This window comes from Girardinichthys multiradiatus, chromosome 7 (genome assembly GCF_021462225.1).
Source record: "Girardinichthys multiradiatus isolate DD_20200921_A chromosome 7, DD_fGirMul_XY1, whole genome shotgun sequence".
In the NCBI taxonomy this organism is placed as follows: domain Eukaryota; kingdom Metazoa; phylum Chordata; class Actinopteri; order Cyprinodontiformes; family Goodeidae; genus Girardinichthys; species Girardinichthys multiradiatus.
In genome coordinates, this window is record NC_061800.1 from 21,175,313 (window position 1) to 21,200,014 (window position 24,702).

Genomic DNA, 24,702 nt, shown 5'->3' on the forward strand with positions numbered 1-24,702 from the left:
GGTCTTCAGGAAGAAGATTGGAGCAGATTATGAGTTTGGTAAGAGATTTAAAAAGGTCTCAAAAGAATACAAATATCCATTCCTCTGAATGGAAATAGTCTACCAGTGGAGGACATTCAAAACGACGGGTCTGGCTGTACAAGCAAATTCATCCTGAAGTCAACAGTCTAACTCGCAAAGTCAGATCTCCAAGTAACCCTGAGTTCGTCTTCACCACATATATGGTCATACTCAATAAACTAGAATATATGTTCTGATTAGGCCTGCTTGTCAGATTAAATGTGCCTTTTGAAAATAACAACCTTTAAGCAGGCATTAAACGTGTTTTTCATTTTTCAAGAACACATTTCGGCATAAAAATGTGTTTTTATTTGTCTGAAGTAAAATGAATGTTAAAGGTCGGGTTTTCATTAGCTGTAAGCAGAAAATCATCATAATTGGAAAAACAATTAAGAATTGAAAACATTAGTCTGTGTGTAATTAATGAATATAATCTGTTTCACTCAGTGACTTCATTTACTAAAATAGATAATATTCTAATTAATTGAACATGACTGTATATGACTAAATGCATCGAGTTGCTTACATGTAATCGACTAAAGTGTGCTTGTGTTTGAGTTATTAAACGTGTACCTAATAAAATGTCTGGTAGGTGTATATTTCATTAAAAATGATGTTGGTTTACTCTAATATATTCAGAATAGCCTAGTAAGCCACAATGCAGGTTACTTTATGTTTGAGCCACTGTGACCTTTGAGATTTATGTGGTTTCTGTAAGTAAGTCTTACTAATTTGAACATTTCTGCTCAATTTTCCAGCTAAAGTTTAAAATTTGTTTCTAAATTTAAATAAAACCAACTGGAATCCCTACTCTGAACTCCACACCGTTCCACACTCTGTGTCCTAACAGTGGAAGATGCCGTAGTAGTTTACATTCACTTGCATTGTTGCTATTTTCCATCTCGTTAAACAGACCATGCACTCGGTACCAACCTGCTTCTGAGGACATGTAGCCACAGAGTTTGTGGAACAAATGTTGGCATGCTGACATCACTGCTTTAGAGGAAGAATAAATGTTCTCTGACTTTTTTGACCATCCTAAAGTAAACAGAAGGTTGGCTATCCATGTGTCAAGGCTGTTGAGTGTTGGATGAGGTGCAGGGATGAGACAGCTGCCGTTGAGCCTCTGCGTCCTTGGCTATAAGGTTTCTAACTACTAGCAGTCACACAACAGCACATTGTTGCTTGCTGTAGTTAATGTGCACACTTGCCTGCACTTGTGGCCATATGCATACACAATGACACGCAGATAGGCCCTATATGCGGACACGTGTGCAGAAGCACACAGAGGGGGACAGTGTAACGCTATCAGCTAAAATCTCAGCTGTAGCACCTGTTCACAATGAACAGTCCCGGCTGTTCTGCTCCAAGCAGGACGCACTGATGTCATGTAATACACAGTGACACACTGACACAGACATATGTGTGCAACACCGCTCCCTGTCCACTGCTCACTTGACATGTTTGGCATAAACAAACTATCGGAGATAAAGCTCCTCATATGAAATATCTAACAAGAGTTGACTTTAAACCAGCTGTGCAACTTCAGTCATCAGTTCAACAGCTGCTTTCCTCAAGCTTTACTGAAACTAAGTTCTTTGGAATTTTAATTATTTTGTTTTTTTGTTACAGAACTTAAAAATGTGTCTTAGAACAAAGATCTTTTGATCAATGATCTTCATTTTAAAGCTTTAACAGGTAGTCATGTCTGAAACTGTCATATTTTACTAATGGATTGACTAAGCACCTGAAAACAGATGTCACGTTATTAATTTTACAAGTTTTGATATCTTTTCCCAAAGTAATCTTGTATAAATCAACATTAATTAGATGTAATGGAAACGTTTTTGCTTACTACGATTTTCTATCTTTATCACCCACCTGCAACTAAATGCTGACACCTACAACGATCTTTTTGGCTAAAGATGTTCAAAAAATCCTTAAAATAAATTCTTCTTCATAATCTCAATCTAAACAAATTTAAAAAATCTAACTTTATTTCAGTAAATTTATTGAGTGGAGAAATAATCACTCAAGGGAATTAATGTTTGTAACAAAGCCACCTGTTCCACAATTAATAGCGCCACAGTACTTTGTACAACTCCATTTTACCAATAGCACACCAACTAGTTTTCATCTGTAATATTTGATAAAGTTGATGCATACAGAGAGAGGGATCTAAGAAGATTAGTTACAGTCCTTCTGGGTCCTGGGTTCTACGATGACCAATCATAGTCACTTCAACAGACCTCTGTCTCTCTCCGGGCACCTTGGGACTACAGCAAGTGAATTTGTGCCCGAAACAGATTTAAATTTTAGGTCTGGTGAAGGCATGTCTATATACAGTAGATTATCCACCATTATCCTGTTGCTAACAATTTCCAGGGGCCTTTAGAGGATAAACAGGCCCACAGTATCACAGATTCTCCACCATACTTCAGCAAACTCTGTCTTTGTTTTACACCGAATCCACCAGGAGTGTTTGTTGGTTGTTATTTGTGGTTATTACTGATACTTGGTAACTCCAAATAAGCCACTTTTTGTTGTAGTTCGTCGGCAGTGATCCCCTGATAAAACTGGGTAGTTTTACCCCTCTTACTATCCTCAACTCCACATGGCAAGATTGATTTGGGTCCCCATCCACCCTTGATGCAGGAATTGACCTCTGTGTCCCATCATTTTTATGCCCACAAGAAAGTGAAACTTACGGTTCATTAGTTAAATGTTCGTCGACGATAATGTTGAAGAAGATGGACCACTTGTGAGAATGTTAAAATCAGACTTTTACGCGATCAGGATTCAACAACAAAGTAATAAAACTGAACAATGAAAACGTGACAGGTTATCTTTATGGGATTTGTTGCAACAAAGAGACAAGGAAAAAGATGCTCAGCCCAGGGGACAGATAGTTAGTCATTGTTTTTAAATTGAAGGTCAGAGTCCAGCTTCAGATTACCTGTAAACAATCTGGCTTCCTTGGAACTTAAGATCAAAGTAAATGTGCAAGTATTTTTTTAAATACCTCAGTTTTAATACAAACTCTTGAAAAATACTCTGATTTCTATCAAAATTTGTCCAATTCTGGTACAAGAATCATTAAAAACTGCCCACATTTTCTGAATTCTGGATAAACAACTAGCATTTTAATACTAACATTGTTTAAAAACAGTTAAATATTCTGAGCTTGTAATTTTTCGTCTTTATATAAAAGATCTAAACTTCCTACCCTCATAGTTATGATTGGACCAATGCCAAGAGGAAGCATAAAGGCAAACAAATATGTAGTTCTTTGAAGATCAGGTCAGGTCAGGTCAGCTGGGCTTTATGACTTCTCGTATATGAAGACATAAAAAAGAGGCAGGACGAGTGCTGTTAATATAGATTAGAAAAACACAGTCAAGTTATTGTTCAAATCAGAGAGCAAAGAGACAACAACAGAGGTGTCCAAAACAGTCTCAATCTGTAATCCTGAAGCAAACTTTAAAGATCAAGATGAAGACCCTGGTGCTGCTCTTTGTGGGTGCCACAGGTAAGAAAGTTAGCTGTGATTTTCCCAGGAGAAGAACATATTAAATCCTCTCCTGTCTGTGTTGTTTACAGGGAGCCTCTATGAGTCGTCTTTACCACACCTTTCTGTTCAGTGTAGTTTTCGTGTTTATGTGCAGGAAAGTCGCTTGTCAGAACCTTACAAACATTCGGTGTTATGTTTCTTTAACATATTCAATAATGAAAGGTCTAGAATCTGCTTAAACCTTTATTCGAATGGAAAGAAATGGATAGATTACAGGTACCTTCCCTTCCCAATAAAGGGTCAGAGTCTCATTTATTTATTATTTTCATTTTATATCTAGCAGGTTCAAAATAACTTTAAAGTTAACACAAAAAGATGACAGTGCTATAAAAAAGCTTTTATGTCCCTTTAACATTTTTTCATTTTTTTTTTAAAGTTAAACCTACAAACTTCAGCATATTTTGTTGAGATTTAATGTGAAAGACCTACACAAAGTAATGCATAACTGTGAAGCGGGAGGAAAATTATAATTTCTTTTTTACAATTAAAAATCCAAAACGTGCTGCATGAATTTGTATTCAGCCCCCCTGAGTTAATACTTAGTATAACCACCATACACTCCAGCCTCAAGTCTTTTGGAGGCTCTAACATTTTTCTTAGATTGTCCTGTATTTCCTTTAAAGTGATGACGATGCTGCCACCACTTTGTGTCACAGAGAGGATGGTGTGTTCAGAGCTATGTGCAGTGTTGTTTCTGCCATATATAGCATTTTACATGTAGACCAAAACATTTACTTTTGGTATCATCTGATAAGAGCACCTTCTTCCACATATCTACATGACTTGTGGCAAACCTTGAATTGGACTTCTTATGGCTTTCTTACAACAATTCAACAATTAAAAATTGGAGTGCACAACTAACAGTTGCCCTTTCAGCACATTCTCCCACCTGAGCCGTGAAGCTATGCAGCTTCTCCAGAGTTACGCTCAGCCTTTTGGCTGCCTTTCTAATTAATAACCCTATGAGGTTAAAATCTTTTGTGTTAGTTTTTCATAAAAATCCCAATAAAATACACTGAGGTTTTTACTTTTTAAGTGACAATAAAAGTTTATGGGATACAAAACATTTACAAAAACCATTTATCCTATTAATCACTGCTGCTTTTTCTGCAAATGTCTGCACATATTTTCTTTACAGTGGTGCTGGGGATGCCTCACGTGAAACAAAATCCAGTTGCAGGAGAGGAAAACCAGCCCCCAGTTGCTGGGGACAGGATACCCATCCAAGGTCATGTGGTGGTGGAGCATCCTGCACCACAGGTTTTACTGAGCCCTAAAGACAAACAGGAGAATACGGCTCCAGCAGAACAGAAGCAAGAGGCGAATGAGGCTGAACTTGAGACAAAGGAGAAGCAGGACGTTAAAGAGGTGCAGGAGATGAACGCAGAATTGGAGGTTAAGGTGGAGGAAGAGTTGAAACCAGAGCAAGAACCAGCACCGGAAGCATCTGTGGAAGGGGAAGCTATAATGGAGCCAGGGGTAGAGTCAGTGCTTATAGAGGAGCCTGATTTTAAGGTGGAATCTGAGGATAAGGTCAAAGTTGAAGGGCTACCTCAATATGAGCTGGAGGAAGAAGAAGATAAGGTAGATCCTGATTTTATGATGCAATCAGGGGTTAGGTTGGACACTGATGTTCAAATGGATTTAGAACCAGAAGAGGCACCTGTAGTAAATGAAGCTCCAGAGACTTTTCAGGCACAAGTGGACGTCGATAGAGAAATAGATCCAGAAATGGAAGTTGAAGAAAGGCATATAGACATGGAGGGAAAACTCCTGCCTATCATGGAGTTAGAGCCACTGGACGATGGCGACGTGCCTGGAGAGGAAGTGAGCAACACAGGGCTGTCTGAAGAAGAAATGGCCTTTAGAGAGGCTTTTCAAGAACAGGATACTGTTGCTGAATATGTGCCAGAGGAGGAGGAAGAGGAAGAGGAGGATAAGGTTGATGGGGAAGAAGATTTCCAGGAGCAGAAGGAAAACCATGTTGCAGATGAGCAAGAGATCCCGGAACTACAGCCTGAGTTGACAGGAGAGAAAAATCCAGAAGACATACCAAATGCTATGGTTCTGGATGAGGAACTAATCGACCCAGTGCCGCAGCAGATGATGCTTCTGTCAGAAAACTATTTCCCAGAGGAAGAGGCAGGGATGGAGATGTATGTAAATAATAAAAGAGCACCCGAGCCATTCTCAGAGGAGCCAGGAATGGAAGATGAAGGTCTTCCAATGATGATAGGAGGTGATACATACAGGCAAGGCAAGTCAAGATAAAACATTATTCAGACTATCATATAAAGCTTTAGTTTAACTGATAGTCTGTCCTGAAACAGTATGCTTGCACTGTTTATCCATTTAAAGGTCAACTACTTCATATCTCCAAGGACTAAGTTCTGATCCGGTTATTGGGTAATGGATGAGGCTGTGCAAAAAATAAATTTTCTGTCAACTTTTGTTTGAACAAAAAAATATTCTTGGAAAAAAACAATTAACAGATACCCAAATGTACATACATTTAATATCTGACCATAATTATGAGTCTAACGTTGTTGTTTTTTTTTCTTTTGTTTACTCAGACCTGAAGTGAAAGCTTCATTTCAAAAACAAGAATTCTAAAACGTACATCTAAAATGATTCCTCTGTCTGTGTGTTTAGATTATTTAAGGTTTTAAGCAAAACTGGATAATTAAGTTTGTAGTTTCATATGTTAGTCTTTAAGATCTCAGATAATAAGAGAAGGCATCTCTTCACATAGGCTTTAGAAACCACAGGATAATTTATACTGTATATAAATTATCCTCAATGCTGCCGCAATTTAGAAAATGTTGCATTTCTTCTTTTTTGCCACAGGGGAGCGCTATTGTCCTGGCGTTATTACTGATGGGAAGTGTTACCAATTCTACAAAGAACCAAAGACATATGAGGATGCCGAGGTATTAATGCATCCTTTCTTCATGCTAGAATTATTTTTGTTCTCAGATTTCTTTGCCAAATTATGATGATCAGAAGCATCCTTCCTCTGTCTGTGTTTGTTTCCTTGTAGTTCTTCTGCCAAGAACAATTTTCAGGCGGCCACTTGGCCTCCATCATTAGCCAACACGTCCACCAAGTGCTGATGCAGCTCATAGAAGAAAGTGGAGGATATACACGCACCTGGGTTGGAGGACGACGACTAGATGTGTGTATTACTCAATCAGGGGATAGGACTTAATATCTTATCTTGCATTACAGAGCCGGCACAAGGTTAAATGAGGCTATGAGCAGTTTCTTATTTTAGACCCACTATGTTTACTATTATTATTATTATTATTATTATTATTATTTTTGCATACCATATTTAGGACAACTTCTTTTACAGTATTATACAGTATGAGTATTAAGTCAGTGATGAATTAAACCATATAACTCATCAGATGGCGACTGATGTGTGACCATCACATCAGTCTTTTCAAAATTTGAATTAAGTAAATAACACTACAGATAAATTCAAAGTTAAAAGGGATTCATTTTTTTCAATATTTGATTTAGTTTCCTTTTATATTTTTTATTTTATTTTATTTCTTTAAAATTAAGTTACATTTCAGTTGCACCGTTGTTGGTAAATATGTTGCCTTGCATCAAGAAGGTTCTGGGTTGAAATACTGGCCTAGGGACTTAAAAACACAAGCTGCCAAAATTATTCCATCGGTTTTAAATTGTTACACTGTTGATATTTAAGCTATGAAGATTTTTCTTAGTCTGCATACAGCATACGCATTTGTCAACACGTCCTGTGAGAATTCAGTTTAACTTGGGCCCCTGCAAGCCAGCAAAAGGCCCCTAAGTGCTTAATCTTTGGGCCAGCATTGGACAGTTAGGAACAGTTCATTCTGCCAGGGAATAATTACAAACAATCTGATCTGATCTGATCTGATCTGATGAGAACTCACGTTGACTTTGCTATGTTTCAGAGCGATCGTTTTGTCTGGTTGGACGGATCCCGCTGGACCTACGATGACTGGCTCCCAGGAGAGCCGAATCACACAGCAGGACTGGAGTATTGTTTAGAGGTTTTAGGTAAGAGATGCCAGTCACATTTTTTATTTTAATTATCTTTTATAGGATTCTCTGTCTTTTTTTCTAAAAGGCTAGCATCTTTATTGAGTACAATAATCTAGGCCAACGAGGTTGGAAATATTATTTTGTTTTCCATATTTTTATTTAAAACCCTAATTTTTTTAGGAACATGTTGGGATCTGACCCTCCAGTGTCCTGACAGAAAAACTCACACATAGGATCTTTGGGACCAAATTATAATATATATATATATATATATATATATATGTTTTCCGTTCCATCTTTTAATCAATGAAAACAAGTTTTTATTCAGTTTTGTATTTTACATTTTTATACAATTGTAGTTCAATTATAAAATCCTGTAATTTCATTTCAGTTCCAGTCGGTTTGATTAAATTCAGTTTACCGTAATTAAAAAAATGCCTTATTAATCACAAAGAGAAATTAAAAACCACAACAGAGTATTCATAATTAATACTGTCAATTATCTTATTGAGAAAAACACGAAATGCAGATTGAAACGTTTGGAGTGTTGAGAGATGAGGCTGTTTTTTTGTTGAGATAACTTTTATTTCTATGCAGTAATGCAATACAGAGGGGCTCTACACATTTTCTCTGCTGCTCATTAGTAGGGTCATTATGTAATTTCGCCAGAAATTCAAATTAAACCCAGAAACTCAGATTGAATTTAATGGCTAAATTGAAATATATATAAAAAAATCTTGTTTGAAGTGTATGGTGGACATGTAAGCTTTAAACTGTTAGAACGATGGCGACAACTTTTAATCTTAAACCTAAAAACATTGACTATTAAAAGTGTCTAAAATGACCACAAGGGGTTCCAGGGTTACCAGAGAGTTAAAATGCAACACATTTAAATTGCAAGTTAGTTTTCTTCCAACTCCTATTACTGCCTCATTATGATTGCTGAAAATAAAACAGTAAAAAAAGGTCCTAATATTTTCACTTGTTGGATGGAGCTTGTAAAACCTTATGAGGAATTAAGTGAAAACACTGAACTGAACCCTGACTTATTCTTATAATGCATTTTCATCCCATTCTGCCTCCTGCGTGCTGTCAACAGAGGGACCCTGAATAAACCACTCTATGTTCAACCTTTTTCACGAGGAGGCCCTCGTCTTCATATAATCTATATTAATGTTTTCTTTCATTTAAAACTCATTGCATCAAACCAGCTCACTTCTAACTTCAGCAGAGTAACTACAAAGCTGTAAGGCTAAAAAGGGAGTGAATAAAATTAGAGGGGAAACGATGTTCTGATGTGGTTTATTGTGACATCTACCACAAGCTATGCTGCTTCTTCAAATAAACAGTTCTTATGCTGAATTTTCACATGTCGATGTGGGTGACACCAGGCTGGAAAGGATGTGAGCTAACAACCCCCACAAAAATAATATAAAGACAACGTAATGTGATTTTCCTAAGGTTGCCCTCTAGCATCAGACTGTGGACTGTGTTTGACTGATTCTGCAAACTTATGTCATCAGATATTTCAGCCTTAGGTGACATCCAGTTGGTTTTTTACAGGGTTTAGCTGACCAAATGTTTGTGTCCTATAAGAAACAATCAACTGCATCACCCAATAGTGAATTTCAGTGTCTATGGTTGATGAGGTTTGATTGGCTTATTGTTGGGTTAATACTATGTGCTTTAGTCTTCACATCATACCGTGCCATGGAAAAGCATTTTCCCCACTGATTCTGTCTCTGCATTTTTTCCCACTTAAATGTTTCAGTTCGTCAAACAAATTTCAATATTAAACAAAGATATCCTGAGTAAATGCAAAAAGCCGTTTTTAAATTATGATTACATTTATTTAGAGGAACAAGTTATCCTTAACATCCTGGGAAAGAGTAATTGATGCCTTTGTTAAACCATGATTTTACAGTGATTAAACACAAAAGCTGAGAAATCATTTACTTAGAACCTGTCTGACAGCATGGCAGCACAAAATAACCCAGAAGAATATTTAAAGCGCTGCGAGCCACACTGTCTCAGGTAAGATCTGTGTTCATGATTCAGCTGGACAAAAATGTCATCCATGGGACACTTCCAAAGCGAAAACCCCTACTGACCAGAAAAAAAAAAAGAGGTAATTCTTTCCTCCTGCGTCTTGCATAAAACTAACTGCTCAGAAAAGGAACATCATACTAGAACCCTAAAATCCCAAAGGGGAAAGTCCAGCCATAAGTGCATACAATCCAAAACATAACAGCAAGTCCACCTCTTAATGGCCCAAAACAAAGCAAAATGGTGCTTTTGGAGTGGCCTAGTCAAAGTCTGCATTTAAATCCAATTGAGATACTGTGACAGAACCTTAAACAGTCTATTCATGCTCAAAAGAACCATTGAATGTGGCTAAATTAAAACAATTCTGCAAAGAAGAGTGGCCCTGAATTCCTCCACTGGGATGTAGAGGATTACTGGTTATTGCAAATGGTGACGGTTGTTCCACTAATGTTGACAAAGTTATTTGGTTTAACGGAGCAATAATTTTTTTATATAGGTTTGTTTGCATAGCTATTTTAATAATAAGTGAAATCCTTATTTGTAAACAGCCTTTTGCATTTACTCAGGTTATCTTTATCTGATTTTAAAATTTGCTTGTTGAAGTGAAACATTTAAATTGTGGCAAAAAAGCAAAAACAGAAGAAATCTCTTCAGGAGGCAAATGATCTTTCATGGCACTGTACATGATGGGTTACACAACAGTTTTTTATTTAGCTTATTTGACAATTCTAAGTTACAATAGAAAAAAGACAAAAACATATTATGTTTTTACTGATAAGTTTATTTTTGTCTTTTTTTTTTTTCTCAGGAAATGGAAAGTTTAATGACTTCACATGTTGGGAACCTCAAGCTTTCATCTGCTCCTACCCTTCTCAGTAAATTCAGAGGAAGATCTACAAGCTGCCTTTTTTGCCTGATTGGATGTTTAGTTCAGAGTTTTTTCCACTTTTCCTTTCTTTACTTGTCCAATAATTAGTCAGTCAATCATTTTCCATACCGCTTCTTCCATAGTGGGTCGCGGGGAAGCTGGTGCCTATCTCCAGCAGTCTATGGGTGGGAACGTTTCTGTCAGTCAGTATTAGTTTTGTTTATTTAGAAATAATGTTGGGTTTTTTTCTGTTTCCTCCACTGGCTGAAATAGGTGGAGCTCACTTATAATATGTGCTAATACCTGAAGAAATGGACTACATAGGTATCTAATTTTTCATTTTTCTTTTTTATAAATAAAACATTTAGTAAAGAAAAAGTTCTGAACAGTAGTAATTTGGTTGTGAATACTGGCATAATGGAGCGAAAATGTAATTACACTAATATTACATGTATAAAGGTATATATGTAGGCTACTGTATGTTCAAAAGATAAATATTAGGCACCACAAAGCTATAATACTGTCAGGATAGCATGAGATATATCAATAAACTATTAACAGTAATTATTAGTAATTCTGTATAAATGAAAGCACAATTACCTGTTCTGAATGTGTATATATTCATTGTTTTAGATACTGAGAAATAAAATCAACTTTTAAATAGAAATTGTTATGGGTAGAGTTTTAGGGGAGTAAAAGTGATTCAACTCCAATCCTCATAGATCCTGTCATTTATCATTTTGTCATTTATTAGGTATACCTGAAATGTTTTTATAATAGTTTCAATTTAAATAAATTGTGAAAAAATTTTATTGCAAAGCTGCCAAACACAATGCTTTAGGTTTAACTCCTGTTGCTGTTCTTTTTATCTCTGATTAGTTAAAGCTACATTGTTTGTCAAGAAATGTAAGCGGCAGAGCCGGCCCAAGCTGCAGCTGTCTAGGGTCCTCTGTTAGCCTGGGCCCCATAAGAAGCCAGCAAATGCACTAGCTGTGCCAGTAAAATCTTCATAGCCTGAAAGTCATGTTAGCAGAGTCCTAATTTAAAAAATATTTGATATTTTCTTTCCGTATAGTGACTATGAACACCTCTCACAATTAAAGACTTCCTTCAAGTACTCGAAAAATACCTCAATGAACCTTATAGACTAGCCAAGAACCTTTTCTCCAACATTAAATTCAAAAGTGTTCCTGTCTGACCATTTCATCCTATGTTTAGTACCTTGTGTGATTATCTCAACTCAAGAACGAATAGAAATAGTGAAAATTATCGTTTTATGTTCAAAACTTGTTAGTAAAAAATGTAAAGTGATTGGAGTGACTGCCAAGCCAAATATAATCTGTAAACTTGTCAGTTTAATTGTCAGTTTTTATATAAAACAGTTGTGTTAAATTAGAGGGGTGTCTGGGGGGGTTTCATTGTAAATTGGACCAAATCTATCCAGTGGCTTTAATTCAAAAGCAGACTTTGGTGAATCCAAATATGCTTAATTATTTAGTAAAATTTGCCAAATACAGCAAGTGTTTTCAAAGAAAGAGAGACCCAAATCATGAGAACAGACAAAATTAGTTTGTTTTGTGCAAACAAGTCCAAACAAGTTGCAAACTAGATGCCTTTCTTTTAATAAGGAAAGTTTTTTGGTTTTGTTCTACAATTATTTACATATACTATACAATTCCTGAAAAAACTCTGACTACTTTATTTGTTTAATTAAAATATTGCATACTTAACATATTGTTAAGATGGTAAATAATCCGCAATCTTTTTTTTATGATTTTATTTTTTAAATCTTGTGGTTTTTTTGGCCCGTGAGTACTTTTGACTTAACAATTTTGGCCCACATAACAAAAAGTTTGGACACCCCCGCTGTAGATCATTTAGCAGATTCAAAGAAGCTGGCAGTGTTATATCTGTGTTATTGTGTAGCTATGAACAGTCTCTTTGCAACACTTGTGACAACGTATTACACTCTACTGTGAATTAGGCATCTTTGTCCATTCAACACAAGTCCTCACCCACCTTTTAAAATGACTGGGGATTAACAGCCATTTACTGTTATATTTACACTCTCCTGCTGCAAATAGAGCTACTATAAGCCTGCTGCGACTTACATGCTGCTGTGTGACTCATTTTCCACTGACCCATACACAATCTTTTCCTGACCTTTGTACACAGAGATGAGGATTACAAACTCTAAGGTATTTATACTGCTGTTATATTTGCTGACTGCTCCACCTATGGATACATGAATTACAACAACCACACACACACACACAGACACTCATCCACCATTCCCAGTATTCAGATGACAGTGAATTTTGTCAACTATTGTTCAAAATGCCACATGGGCTCTCTCAGTCTTTCCGCTGTGCTCTTACCAGGAAAAATGACTGCTGCTGGAATTAAGAGATCATTGACTGATGGGCATCTGTGCTCTGTTACTCATAGGAATAGCTCCCATAGATTCAGTAAACATTAAGTATTTAAAAAGCCAAGATCAATTTGTAGACTCTATATATCATCAGATAGGATCTGTCATCATCATGAGAAAGATAAATATGTTGAATTTGAGAGCAGAGATTAATGTGTAGAAAAGAGAACCATAGATTCCTCCTGTTGGGATCATGCAGCTCTGCAGTGATGGAAACCCCCCCTAATACCTTCAGTGATTATTAGTGTTGCTGTTTAGATGAAAGTGACTCACTGTTTGTGCTCACCATATGTCAGTTCAAGCCATTTTCCAGCTTCATACAGCACCGCCACCTGTTTGCCGGCTCCGCTATGTGTGTCTGTGTGCTCAGGCATTAAAGCTGTGAATCCTCCTACCTAAACCTGAACAGCCTGGCTTACAAACCCGCCACTGAGTCCATTCTGTCAGAGGTGTGGTCATAAAGGTCCCAGACCCTGCTGCTAGCAACATCACATCCAAAACAACATTTGGGGAATAGTCTATTAGTTTGTTTTTATGCATCAATGCGTATCTCTATGCTAAACACATCAGCCTGCGATAGTCATGTGAAATATTTATACATTTTTGATGAAATGATCCAAATGAAAGCCATTTTATTTAGACAGCTCCCTCTTAGTCTAATCTGCCCATTGTACACTCTTCCCGTTAAAGTCCAAGTAGCTTTTGGGAAACTCCACAGGTTTCCTACCATTTTGTGATGGTAGGAATGGCCTCCATTTGATATGTGAATATCACAAAATGGTTAATACAGTACAGTAAAACCAGATTCTGATTTAGATCCAATCACACAAAGTCTTATTAAATACAGTTAAACTGCAATACAGTCAAACCCATCTGATGAATTTTACATAGAGACAAATTTCCAGTTGTTCCAGATGTGTTAATTATTTCTCTGTAAGTCACTAGGCGTGTTGCTATTTTCTTGTAGCCATATCCTGACAAATAGATTTCAACACACATATATTTTAGTGTAATGGCATGTTCTACTTTCTTTCCCATTTTGAAGAGCGGTTAAGGGAAATTTATCTCACTGTCATGTCATATTTATACACCAGGCGAAATGTCCTAGACCAGTTGTCCTCAGTCTTGGCCCAATTCCAATAAAGTTGGGACGTTGTGTAAAACATAAATAAAAACAGAACACAATGATTTGCAAATCCTCTTCAACCTCTTCAATCCTCTTCAAACTTTGTTTTTGCAAATATTTACTCATTTTAAATTGGATGCTTTTGCAACACGTTCCATAAAAGCTCAGGATTTGCAAATCACTGTATTCTGTTTTGGTTTAAATTTTAAACAACATCCCAACTTCACTGGAATTGGAGTAGTATCTGGAAGTATTTGGTAGTATCTGGAAATGACAAAGCATCTATCTATGCATTTTTGGGTAAAAGAAATTAAAATTAAATAAACATTTATTAAATTAAACTGTTTACATTATACTGTTTTTTTAATAAAGACCCATATAAAGTTTTTATAATGTCAGCCCCGAGTAACAGTATTGTTGATCTAGTGGTCTTTGTCATGTCCAGGTTTGCTGTGAAAGGGGGGGGGGGGGGGGGAATAATAAAAATTATCCCCTGTTGCGTAACGGACATTATTAAATTTAAAGGTGCAATAACCCACATTGTGTTAAGTCGATCACGAGGGCGGGTCGGGACTATTGCAAAGAGATATAAACAACAGTAGACGTAAGAAGAAGGATGAAAGGTGGGGCTGGGTGAGAGAAAGTTTTAATCGTTGCATAATAAGTGCTTAATCCTACTGCACATGTATGGCATAGCAGAGGATATAGCATCATACAGCACAAGTTGCTGATAAAGTGTTTAAAGGGGTTTCTGTCTCTGCACTCTGACTGACATAGACCCCTGCTTCTCCCAGAGGCGGGTCAATGATGATGGATGATGCTGTCTCTATAAAGACATGAACACAGCCTACGAAGGTGCCCACTCCAGGACATAAAAAAGAAATTAGAAAAAGAAGGATACAGCTTCCTGCAGGTATGTCTCACATTTTCTGATATTGTAAATTTTAATTAATGATTAAGATTGCTGAAGAACAAATATGTTTCACACTGGAAAGTGCAGTACAAATACACATCGTTGTATTTGTACTCAGCATCTGAGTGTAGTTTCTGTCAATTTCCAAACCTCTGCATTTGCACTGGTGGCCACCTCAAAAAATAGGGAAATAAGTACGGTGGGCATATTTTACCTACTACACAGAAGGGAAAAAATATCCAGTTTAGACAACTCAGTGGGGAACCCATAAATTGCTATAGAAAAATCCAGTTACTGCTGCTAATCTACATAGCTCTAGATATTAATACAAATTTTAATTGGAATTGCATTTAAATTTACTATACTTAAAAACAAAGCGGCCATTAACCTGTAAACTAGGTAACCAAGAAAACAGAGGGTTTAGAAGGATGTCTGATTATCTACTATTTGCACTTTTTTTGTTTCTTGTTCTCATAATGTGAAGATGATTTTTCAGCATGTATAGGAAGATGTTTATTACTCTGTGACATTTCCATCTATCAAAACTATTCAGACATCATGGAAAGATTGTCATCAGCCAGCCAACCTTTCCTACCAAAGCATTCAGAAACCAGAGGGAAAGATGAAATGAATCATGATGAGAAACTCCAGAGCAAGGAAGAAGCTACTGATCAGGGTAAATCATAATTCACTCAGCAAATAAAATCTTCTGTATTTAAGCCTATGTTAGCAATTGAAAAAACAGATATCTTTATTTTTGTACATTTACTACTTATAAAAAATGTCAATCTGATCAGTGCTAGTGTATAAATGTATCTTACTTCTTGTGATAAAGCTACAACGGACCAAGAAATGATGACGAGAGAAGGTCTGGACAGAAGGAATGTCTGGGAGCCGAGTGTTTACTATGCCCTGGGAAAGGAGTCGTTTTATTTTGTTGGTCACGAAATCAACATCCGGGAGTCTATAGACTCATATGGAGCTCTGATTTGGCCGGGGGTAAGTCTTTCCATCACCATAATGCGAATTCACTGGACAATAGTAGTGGTTCTTGCTTGAATGTTGTCCTGAGCAAGGCATGCCTTCTGCCATCACCCTAACTAAGCAAAATGCGGGGAATCATCTAAATTCTAAGATGCAGTGCAGACCTGCACAAAGCATGCAAAATTGTTACCTTATACTCATCAGCAAGGGGACAGCAACCCTCCATTGACTGCACATGTATGACAAAAATGGAAAACTTGTTCAACATGCACCTGATAGATAATTTACATTTTTCATCTTGTTTTTTTAATTGCACCCTCTCCTTTCTAATGCCGCTTTGGGCAACTGCCCATGTGGTCCATATCCAAAGCTGCCACTGCAGGATCATGTAAAAATGACAATAAGAAAAGTGTTTCTTTATAGGCGATAGCTCTGAGTCAGTTCTTAGAGAACAACCAGCACCAAATGAATCTGATGGACAAAGCAGTGCTAGAGCTTGGAGCTGGAACTGGCTTACTCTCCATAGTGGCAAGTTTGTTAGGTAAGTATGTGTTTGCAGGGTTTGAAATGTATTAAATTAAAATGCTATTACTGCATATTTAAGTGCTTGAAAAATTAGATTAGTATCATCAAAGCTAATACAGGTCCTTCTCAAAAAATTAGCATATTGTGATAAAGTTCATTATTTTCCATAATGTCATGATGAAAATTTAACATTCATATATTTTAGATTCATTGCACACTAACTGAAATATTTCAGGTGTTTTATTGTCTTAATATGGATGATTTTGGCATACAGCTCATTAAAACCCAAAATTCCTATCTCACAAAATTAGCATATCATTAAAAGGGTCTCTAAACGAGCTATGAACCTAATCATCTGAATCAACGAGTTAACTCTAAACACCTGCAAAAGATTCCTGAGGCCTTTAAAACTCCCAGCCTGGTTCATCACTCAAAACCCCAATCATGGGTAAGACTGCCGACCTGACTGCTGTCCAGAAGGCCACTATTGACACCCTCAAGCAAGAGGGTAAGACACAGAAAGAAATTTCTGAACGAATAGGCTGTTCCCAGAGTGCTGTATCAAGGCACCTCAGTGGGAAGTCTGTGGAAAGGAAAAAGTGTGGCAGAAAACGGATGAAAGCAAATTCTGCATGTCATTCAGAAATCAAGGTGCCAGAGTCTGGAGGAAGACTGGGGAGAAGGAAATGCCAAAATGCCAGAAGTCCAGTATCAAGTACCCACAGTCAGTGATGGTCTAGGGTGCCGTGTCAGCTGCTGGTGTTGGTCCACTGTGTTTTATCAAGGGCAGGGTCAATGCAGCTAGCTATCAGGAGATTTTGGAGCACTTCATGCTTCCATCTGCTGAAAAGCTTTATGGGGATGAAGATTTCATTTTTCAGCACGACCTGGCACCTGCTCACAGTGCCAAAACCACTGGTAAATGGTTTACTGACCATGGTATCACTGTGCTCAATTGGCCTGCCAACTCTCCTGACCTGAACCCCATAGAGAATCTGTGGGATATTGTGAAGAGAACGTTGAGAGACTCAAGACCCAACACTCTGGATGAGCTAAAGGCCGCTATCGAAGCATCCTGGGCCTCCATAAGACCTCAGCAGTGCCACAGGCTGATTGCCTCCATGCCACGCCGCATTGAAGCAGTCATTTCTGCCAAAGGATTCCCGACCAAGTATTGAGTGCATAACTGTACATGATTATTTGAAGGTTGACGTTTTTTGTATTAAAAACACTTTTCTTTTATTGGTCGGATGAAATATGCTAATTTTGTGAGATAGGAATTTTGGGTTTTCATGAGCTGTATGCCAAAATCATCCGTATTAAGACAATAAAAGACCTGAAATATTTCAGTTATTGTGCAATGAATCTAAAATATATGAATGTTACATTTTCATCATGACATTATGGAAAATAATGAACTTTATCACAATATGCTAATATTTTGAGAAGGACCAGTACATTTCCATTCTGGGACAGACGGATGAACTGTAATAAATATTGTTTGATTTCTGTTGTTTTTATTGGCTGTTGGAAAACTGATATATTTTTGCCATTTCAGATACCACCCAAAAAAACTGCCTTATGTCTTGAACAGGTGCTTGGGTGACGGCTACTGATCTACCTGACATATTGTCTAATCTGTCCTTCAACCTTCGGCGGAATACCAAGGGCCATTCCCGCTACATCCCTCAGGTGGCAGCCCTCTCCTGGGGTCAAGGCCTCGAACAAGACTTCCCCTTCCCATCCTACCACTACGATTATGTCCTTGCAGCTGATGTGGTGTATCACCACGACTTCCTTGAGGAACTAATGAGTACTATGCTTCACTTCTGCAGACCAGGCAGCGGGACAACCCTGCTTTGGGCGAACAAAATTCGATTCCAGTCGGACCTGAGGTTCACAGAGTGCTTTAAGAGCAGTTTTAACACAACACTGCTTACCAAGGTACCAAAGGAGAATGTGTGGATATACAAGGCCACAGCAAAGGAGTGAACAAATGAGATCTAAGATTTGGAAATACAAAACTCCTAAATTTAAATTCTGTTTTTTCTTTTCTTAATGATTTAAATCAATACAGGGAAAAGTTTGGATTGTTTCATTACCATTTTGTTTGTATTTGCCAGTTATATCACATAAAATCTAACCGAATTACATGAAATCACTATAAACTTGTAAAAGGGGAGACAAGTACCATTCCAGTTTTGATATGTGCTTACATGACATTTCTTGACTGGGTTATCAACATTATAACGTAAAAGCAAAGTTCCTGACGCGGTTGTTCATATGAATAAGCTATTTTATTTGAATCTTTTAGACATTTCCTACTTCTGAACAACATGATGTTTTAGAAATAAATAACTTTGCTGTTAATTAGTCTGTCATGGTTATTTACTGACCCAACAAAGTGCTTCATTCACAGTTATTCATTATAAGTGACAATAGTTGATCAATAAATAAAAGTTTAAGAAATATTTAAAAACAAACTTGAAAGTTTGAGCTTTTGGGCATTGTAGCATACAGTAAAACCAGTTTTTTATCACTCAAAGGAAAAAAAAAACTTTCATATAAAGGGCATACACTCTATAGCAGCAGAGATGCAGTGGGGACAAATAAACATTTGAAATGTTCAGAACGTTACTGACAGAATCACTAAAACTCTTTCCATTAATTGGATTTTTAAAGTACGTTAGATGTAACAGCGTTGCATTAATTCAGCACATGAACACATAAAATGAAGTTATATTGTTTGGAATTACTTGTTTTTAACTAAATTAAGTCCTCTCCAAATCCAAGCGTCACCTTTATTCTGTCCTTCACATTTCCGGAAGGGAAAAACAGACCAGATTGTTTTCCATTTGTAGTCAGAAAGCTCAGAAGACACAATTGTCTTTCCTGGGGGTTTTTAATGAGGCATCTTCTAAAGAAATACAAGTCTAAAAACTGTCTGGTTCATTTATTTTCAGTGTGTTCCAAATACTTTACGATATGCAGCAGGTTGAGGATTTTGGCTGCTCTAGGATGGACTCCCTGCGGAGATCATTTGGAATGCTCCCTTCAGGCCCCCAGAGGTTCAGCTCTCCGTAAATGCCCATATCAATCATTTCCTCTTGCCAGGGGATCGAGATGTTGCCTGTAGCAAACTCGTCAAAAAATGTCTTATCGGGATCCTCTAAAGCAACCCCCCTGACCGAGGAGAAAGCACCGACGTCATCCAAATCCTTGGCATAGACTACCTTTGGGTCAGGGATGAAAGGAGGTGCAACAATACCTGGAGATTTAAGAAATGAGAGATGTATTAAAGCTTTACCAGTACTTACAGAGACATTGAATAATAAAGTTGAAAAAGTATTACCATCCCTTTAACCACTTAATATTTGTCTCATTTAAGCTACAAACGTAGATGAATTTTATGTGGTAGATCAACTCAAAGCAGTGCATAATTGTGTTTTACAAAAAAATGTCTGAAAAGTGTAGCATGCATTTGTGTTTGGGCCTTTGTTGTGCTTGAGGGTGAACCTCCATCGTAGCTGGCTGCCTCTAAGTTTTTCGGGTGTCTCCGTATCAACCACCTTCCCTGTCCCTACTGAAAAAAGTATCGCTACAGCATGATACTGCCACCACCATGCTTTATGGTGGGGATGGTGTGAGGGCTCTTTTTTCTAATTATTGACTCCTGAAGGCAGTTGGATGCATAGTGTTCTATTAGGGATTTTAAAGTATAAGGGGATGAATACATTAAAAAAAAATTATTTCCACCTTATAATGACATGTCAGCCTACGACAGAGAGTCCTCTAAAAAACACAATGAAATGTGTGTTCCTTGTTATGTCAAATCATGAAACAATTTAAAGCTCTGCACCTGCATTGAGTTTCCTCCAGTTAATATCCTTGAAAAAGGGGTGTGCTCTGATTTCATCACAGCATCCGTTCTTGAACCCCATCCTCTTATCAACCTCTTTGGCCAGCAGCCCGTCACACAGTGACTTTGCCTGTTCACTGAAATTATCTGGATAGGTCACCAGGAGGTTTAGCATGCGCTCCTTCATCTCTTCTCGTTCGACCTGAGCAGAAAGACAGCAAACAACCTCTCATCAAATCATTCATCGTCTAAACTCCACCATTTCTGCATGAATCAACAGCTGCAGATCCCCCCTAAAAAAAAAAACCTTTTCTCCGCGATTTCTGAACGGATTCTTAGCTGCAATGAACTCATACAGAGTCACACCCAGGGTGAAGTAGTCGACCGAGGAGTCATATTTGTCTCCTTTCAGCATCTCTGGGGCCATGTAACCTGCAAGTGGAAGAAAAATATGCTAAATAAATCTTTTAAAATTAAAATTTTATTTGGAGATTTTGTGTGTGTGTGTCCTGTTCTGACAGCTCAGGCAAACAGAATGGTGGGCATGGCTGCCCTACCATGTTAGGACAGATTTGATATGTGACAGGAGAAATAAGGGATAATTCCCAGCTGCATACTTAATTTTGTTCACTTAAAGGCATGTTTGTTGCATCTGGATGAGACAGCAGGGAGGACAGGCCACGGTAGTTATAAAGACTATAAAGAAAAAGAATAAAAGCTGGGGGGACAGAAGCCATTTGGGAAAAATACATGAAAAAAACTGAAGGTGGTTGCAAAGGGAGAGGATAAGAACCCCACCCATTCCCCAACCAAGCCTAGGAGCATCCAATAAAGCTTTACTGATTTTTTTAAGGCAAAATAAAACCTACCTGGTGTTCCAGCATAGCCTTTAGTCATTGTTTTGCCTTCTTTTAGCTCTACGGCAAGACCCAAGTCAGATATACGAACATTACCTGCATAAACGAATCAGATCATTGATCAAATTAAATAAAATATCAAAGAAAACTAAAACATTTTTACTCTGGCATTCAGGTTTCACTCAAAGTATTTACCATCATTATCAAGCAGCACATTTTCTGGTTTGAGATCACGGTAGATTATTCTTTTTTGGTGAAGGTGCTCCAGACCCTGGATGATCTGAGCGATGTAGAAGCAGGCTCTGGGCTCGTCGAATCCGGGGTTGTTCTCGTCCACCAGGTAGACGTGGTACCTGAACCGAGAAAACAACACAGAGTTCGACTCTTCATATGTAAAGAATGTTGCTAAACTTTTGCAGCATTGTGTGTATATGAGAAACATGGATATAATAATTCTCCTTATTTTTTCATGCGTTTTAATGTGTTTAAGTCAGTTTTCAACAAGTATCTACACTTTAAACTTAAAACCATCCAGAAAGTTTTATTTTCTGCAAAAGCTGAATTTGAACTTCTTTTCAACTTTTAATGACGGTAAGAGGTCAGAGGTTCAGAAGAACCCCCAAAAGATTACGCTTTCCCTTAAAATGGATTGCTTGTTTTGTCTTCATAAAGGATTCCTCTGCGGTCATATATTTGCATGAACTGATTCTGAACTTCAGTCATTCTGCTGTGCATTAGTGTTGCTGAGATCCTTCATCTGAATGACAACGTTATGTTTGCCATAATGTTTTGAATATTTTAAACAAGCGAATGTACAAAATCTGACAAATAATCTAATGCACAAAAGCTAAAGATAAATGAGAGACTTTGGGGAAATTGCCCCCAAAAACTCCAAACCCTAAATGTTCCATCAGATGACTCGGCTTACAAACTTCTAACCAACCCTCTCACATCAGTTATCCTTATGTTCAAAATGAATATGATAAAAACTGAGATAAATGGTTTGTAATGTGAATTTACTTGAGGTCTCCTCCATTCATGATGGTCATGACCAGACAAAGCTCCTCTTTTGTCTGGAAGGCGTAAGCCAATGAGACAATAAAGCGACTGTGGACCTTCTCCAGAATTCTCTTCTCCACCATTGCCCCCTGCAGGGAAAAAAACATGGGAGGGGATTTTTTTTTTTTTAATTGACGTTGCAAAACAAAAGCTATGAGAGGCCCTTGTGCATTAGTGCAAGGGTCCGTTTCATTCTCAGGAGGAAGTGGGACGTGGATTTTACAAGATGACCTTAGACAAGTCAAGGGCAAGATATAACTGTGCAAGGAGTTCCCTTCAGAGGAGCTTTTCAGTAAAGCCCCCAGTAATCACTCTGTCCCTGTCTCAGGGTTTAATTCTGCAGGCTAAAGCCAAACGAGACAGAGGCAGGGACAAAGATGATTAACTAGTGCAGACTTGCCAGCAAAGAACACTTGTACTAATACATAAAGGCAGCTAAATGACTTTATTATTCAGACCACTGTGTAAAAAAAAAAAGCTAAGGGGCCTCTAATCGGTTAAAAAGTCTAAAAAGTAAGGAAACCTGTGATAAATTCATGCAATAAAACATTTTATGCATTGAAATTGTCAGAAATACTGCTGGCTGCTGGTTTGGAGCAATACATTTAAGTCAGTTCTCACTTTTTCATATCTAATTTTAATAAAGAAGTTTGATGATGGCTTATCTGCTGAACCTCTTGTACTATACAATCGGCACAATATATCAAATTGCAGTTGTCATCACAGAATCAGTGTGTGCTCTACCGCAGTCACTAGAGACTTCTTGGATGCAATATTTTAGTAGGCTGATGCATTCCAACTATGCTTGCTAATAATATATTTTGTGAATTGGCTGGACTTTCACTGTCCTCTATGCCCACACCTGATGGGGTTCTTCAACCACACAGTGAGAGGTGCAGACTATATGATGATGGAAATAAAAATGAGCAGTTTGCAAAATTTGACTATCAAAATCAGTGTCATTATCACAACTTTCAACATTGATATCGCAATATCTTTTCTTAATGTCAGACAAAACTAGTTCTTTACCGATGCCAGAAGCTTGGTTTATGCAGACTAACATAAATATCAACAAAGTTGATATTGTATATAGTACTTTTTTCCAAAACGTCTCTGATGACATTTGTGTGTTTTCAATGCAGTGGCAATGTAATCCGACATATACAAACAGACGTATACAAAGCTTGTAGGGCTTTCACCTCATAGCCTTTCCTTTTCTTCAGCCTCTTCTTGTTGAGTTTCTTACATGCATAAAGTTTCCCCGTGGCTTTCATCTGGCAGGCCGAGACCTCCCCAAACCCACCTTTCCCCAGTACACGAAAGTCCAGGAACCAGTCCACATCCATGGGCTGCATCTCCAGCCACTTCCACTGCAGGAACCTCTTCAGGTACATGCTCTCCAGAAAGAAAGTGTAAGGGGCCTCTCGCAGGTATTCCAACGTTTTGGCCAGCGATGCAGAGAACAAATCATCCCCACCAGCCTCCAGGTTTACCTTGACCTTGGCTATGACGTCCTCAGGCAGATATGGGCAGAAGTGTTTGGCAGACGAGTCCATGTACCTTTGGACTACCTTGGAAGCTTTCTTCCCCCTTTCCGAGTCCTCTGCCAGGTCATATTCCTCGATGTCTCTCCACAAACGACAAGCGCCATGATACTCTTTATTAGCTTCCAGGAATTCCCTAAAGAGGCGCTTACCGATCGGCTGCTCCACACAGACCAAATCAAATGCCAAATCTAGGGTGTCCCTTAGGCCCTCACAAACGGTGATGTGGGGCAGCTTGAGACGAGCGTGGTACTTCTTTTCCCGGGCCGCTGCAGGGTTGGAACCATCGATGCTTCCACGTGCGTTGATGTATGCAGAATTTGCTACCACAGTGGTCAGTCCTCCAATATCCATGTTGAAAGCAGGTGAGTGTTAGGCAAAGAAAAGGGAAGACATTGCAAAGAGAGAACAGTGGCAGATGAAGAATGCTGCTAACTACTCTCCAGAAATGAGGATGGAAAAGGGAAAAAGGAGCGAGGAAACATTAGACAGACGAGCGATAGAGGGAGCATGCGGGATAAAATGCAACTCAAGAAGACTGCAGCACACTTTGAGGACTGTTCCACACACATACACACACAGGAACACACACCTGAGTCAACACCTTTCATTAATCCATTAACACCCCAATGCCCCAGACAAAGTGTGCGAGCACCTGCTGAAACAGTACAACTCCAGAACCGTACACAGGAGTCAAGAGGTACTTTAAGACTCGACGCATTTTGCTGTTATTTACATTAGGTTATAAAACAATATCCTAGCTTAGAACATCTCACAGACCACAAAGAGAGCATTAATTGGAGAACCACCCAGCTCAAGGT

General features: G+C 38.0%; 3 protein-coding genes across 3 annotated transcripts; 2 read left to right on the top strand and 1 right to left on the bottom strand.

The window, feature by feature from the left end:
* Nucleotides 1-3,380: 3,380 nt before the first annotated feature.
* si:ch211-160b11.4 (C-type lectin domain-containing protein 161) lies at nt 3,381-11,395 on the top strand. Its single transcript, XM_047370997.1, has 6 exons — nt 3,381-3,589; nt 4,770-5,888; nt 6,479-6,561; nt 6,672-6,806; nt 7,579-7,684; nt 10,524-11,395. The coding sequence occupies exons 1-6, from the start codon at nt 3,553-3,555 to the stop codon at nt 10,592-10,594; spliced, it is 1,551 nt and encodes a 516-aa protein (XP_047226953.1). The 5' UTR covers nt 3,381-3,552; the 3' UTR covers nt 10,595-11,395.
* A 3,339-nt stretch (nt 11,396-14,734) lies between these two features.
* On the top strand, nt 14,735-18,932 carry mettl21cb (methyltransferase 21C, AARS1 lysine b). Its single transcript, XM_047369936.1, has 5 exons — nt 14,735-15,053; nt 15,607-15,729; nt 15,889-16,052; nt 16,461-16,578; nt 18,157-18,932. The coding sequence occupies exons 2-5, from the start codon at nt 15,612-15,614 to the stop codon at nt 18,552-18,554; spliced, it is 798 nt and encodes a 265-aa protein (XP_047225892.1). The 5' UTR covers nt 14,735-15,053; nt 15,607-15,611; the 3' UTR covers nt 18,555-18,932.
* LOC124871016 (rhodopsin kinase GRK1-like) lies at nt 18,841-24,419 on the bottom strand. The gene is made up of 7 exons (XM_047369935.1): nt 23,537-24,419; nt 22,299-22,426; nt 21,474-21,631; nt 21,291-21,374; nt 20,729-20,853; nt 20,422-20,623; nt 18,841-19,830 (listed from the first exon to the last, which is right to left on the bottom strand). The coding sequence occupies exons 1-7, from the start codon at nt 24,233-24,235 to the stop codon at nt 19,541-19,543; spliced, it is 1,686 nt and encodes a 561-aa protein (XP_047225891.1). The 5' UTR covers nt 24,236-24,419; the 3' UTR covers nt 18,841-19,540.
* Nucleotides 24,420-24,702: the final 283 nt, after the last annotated feature.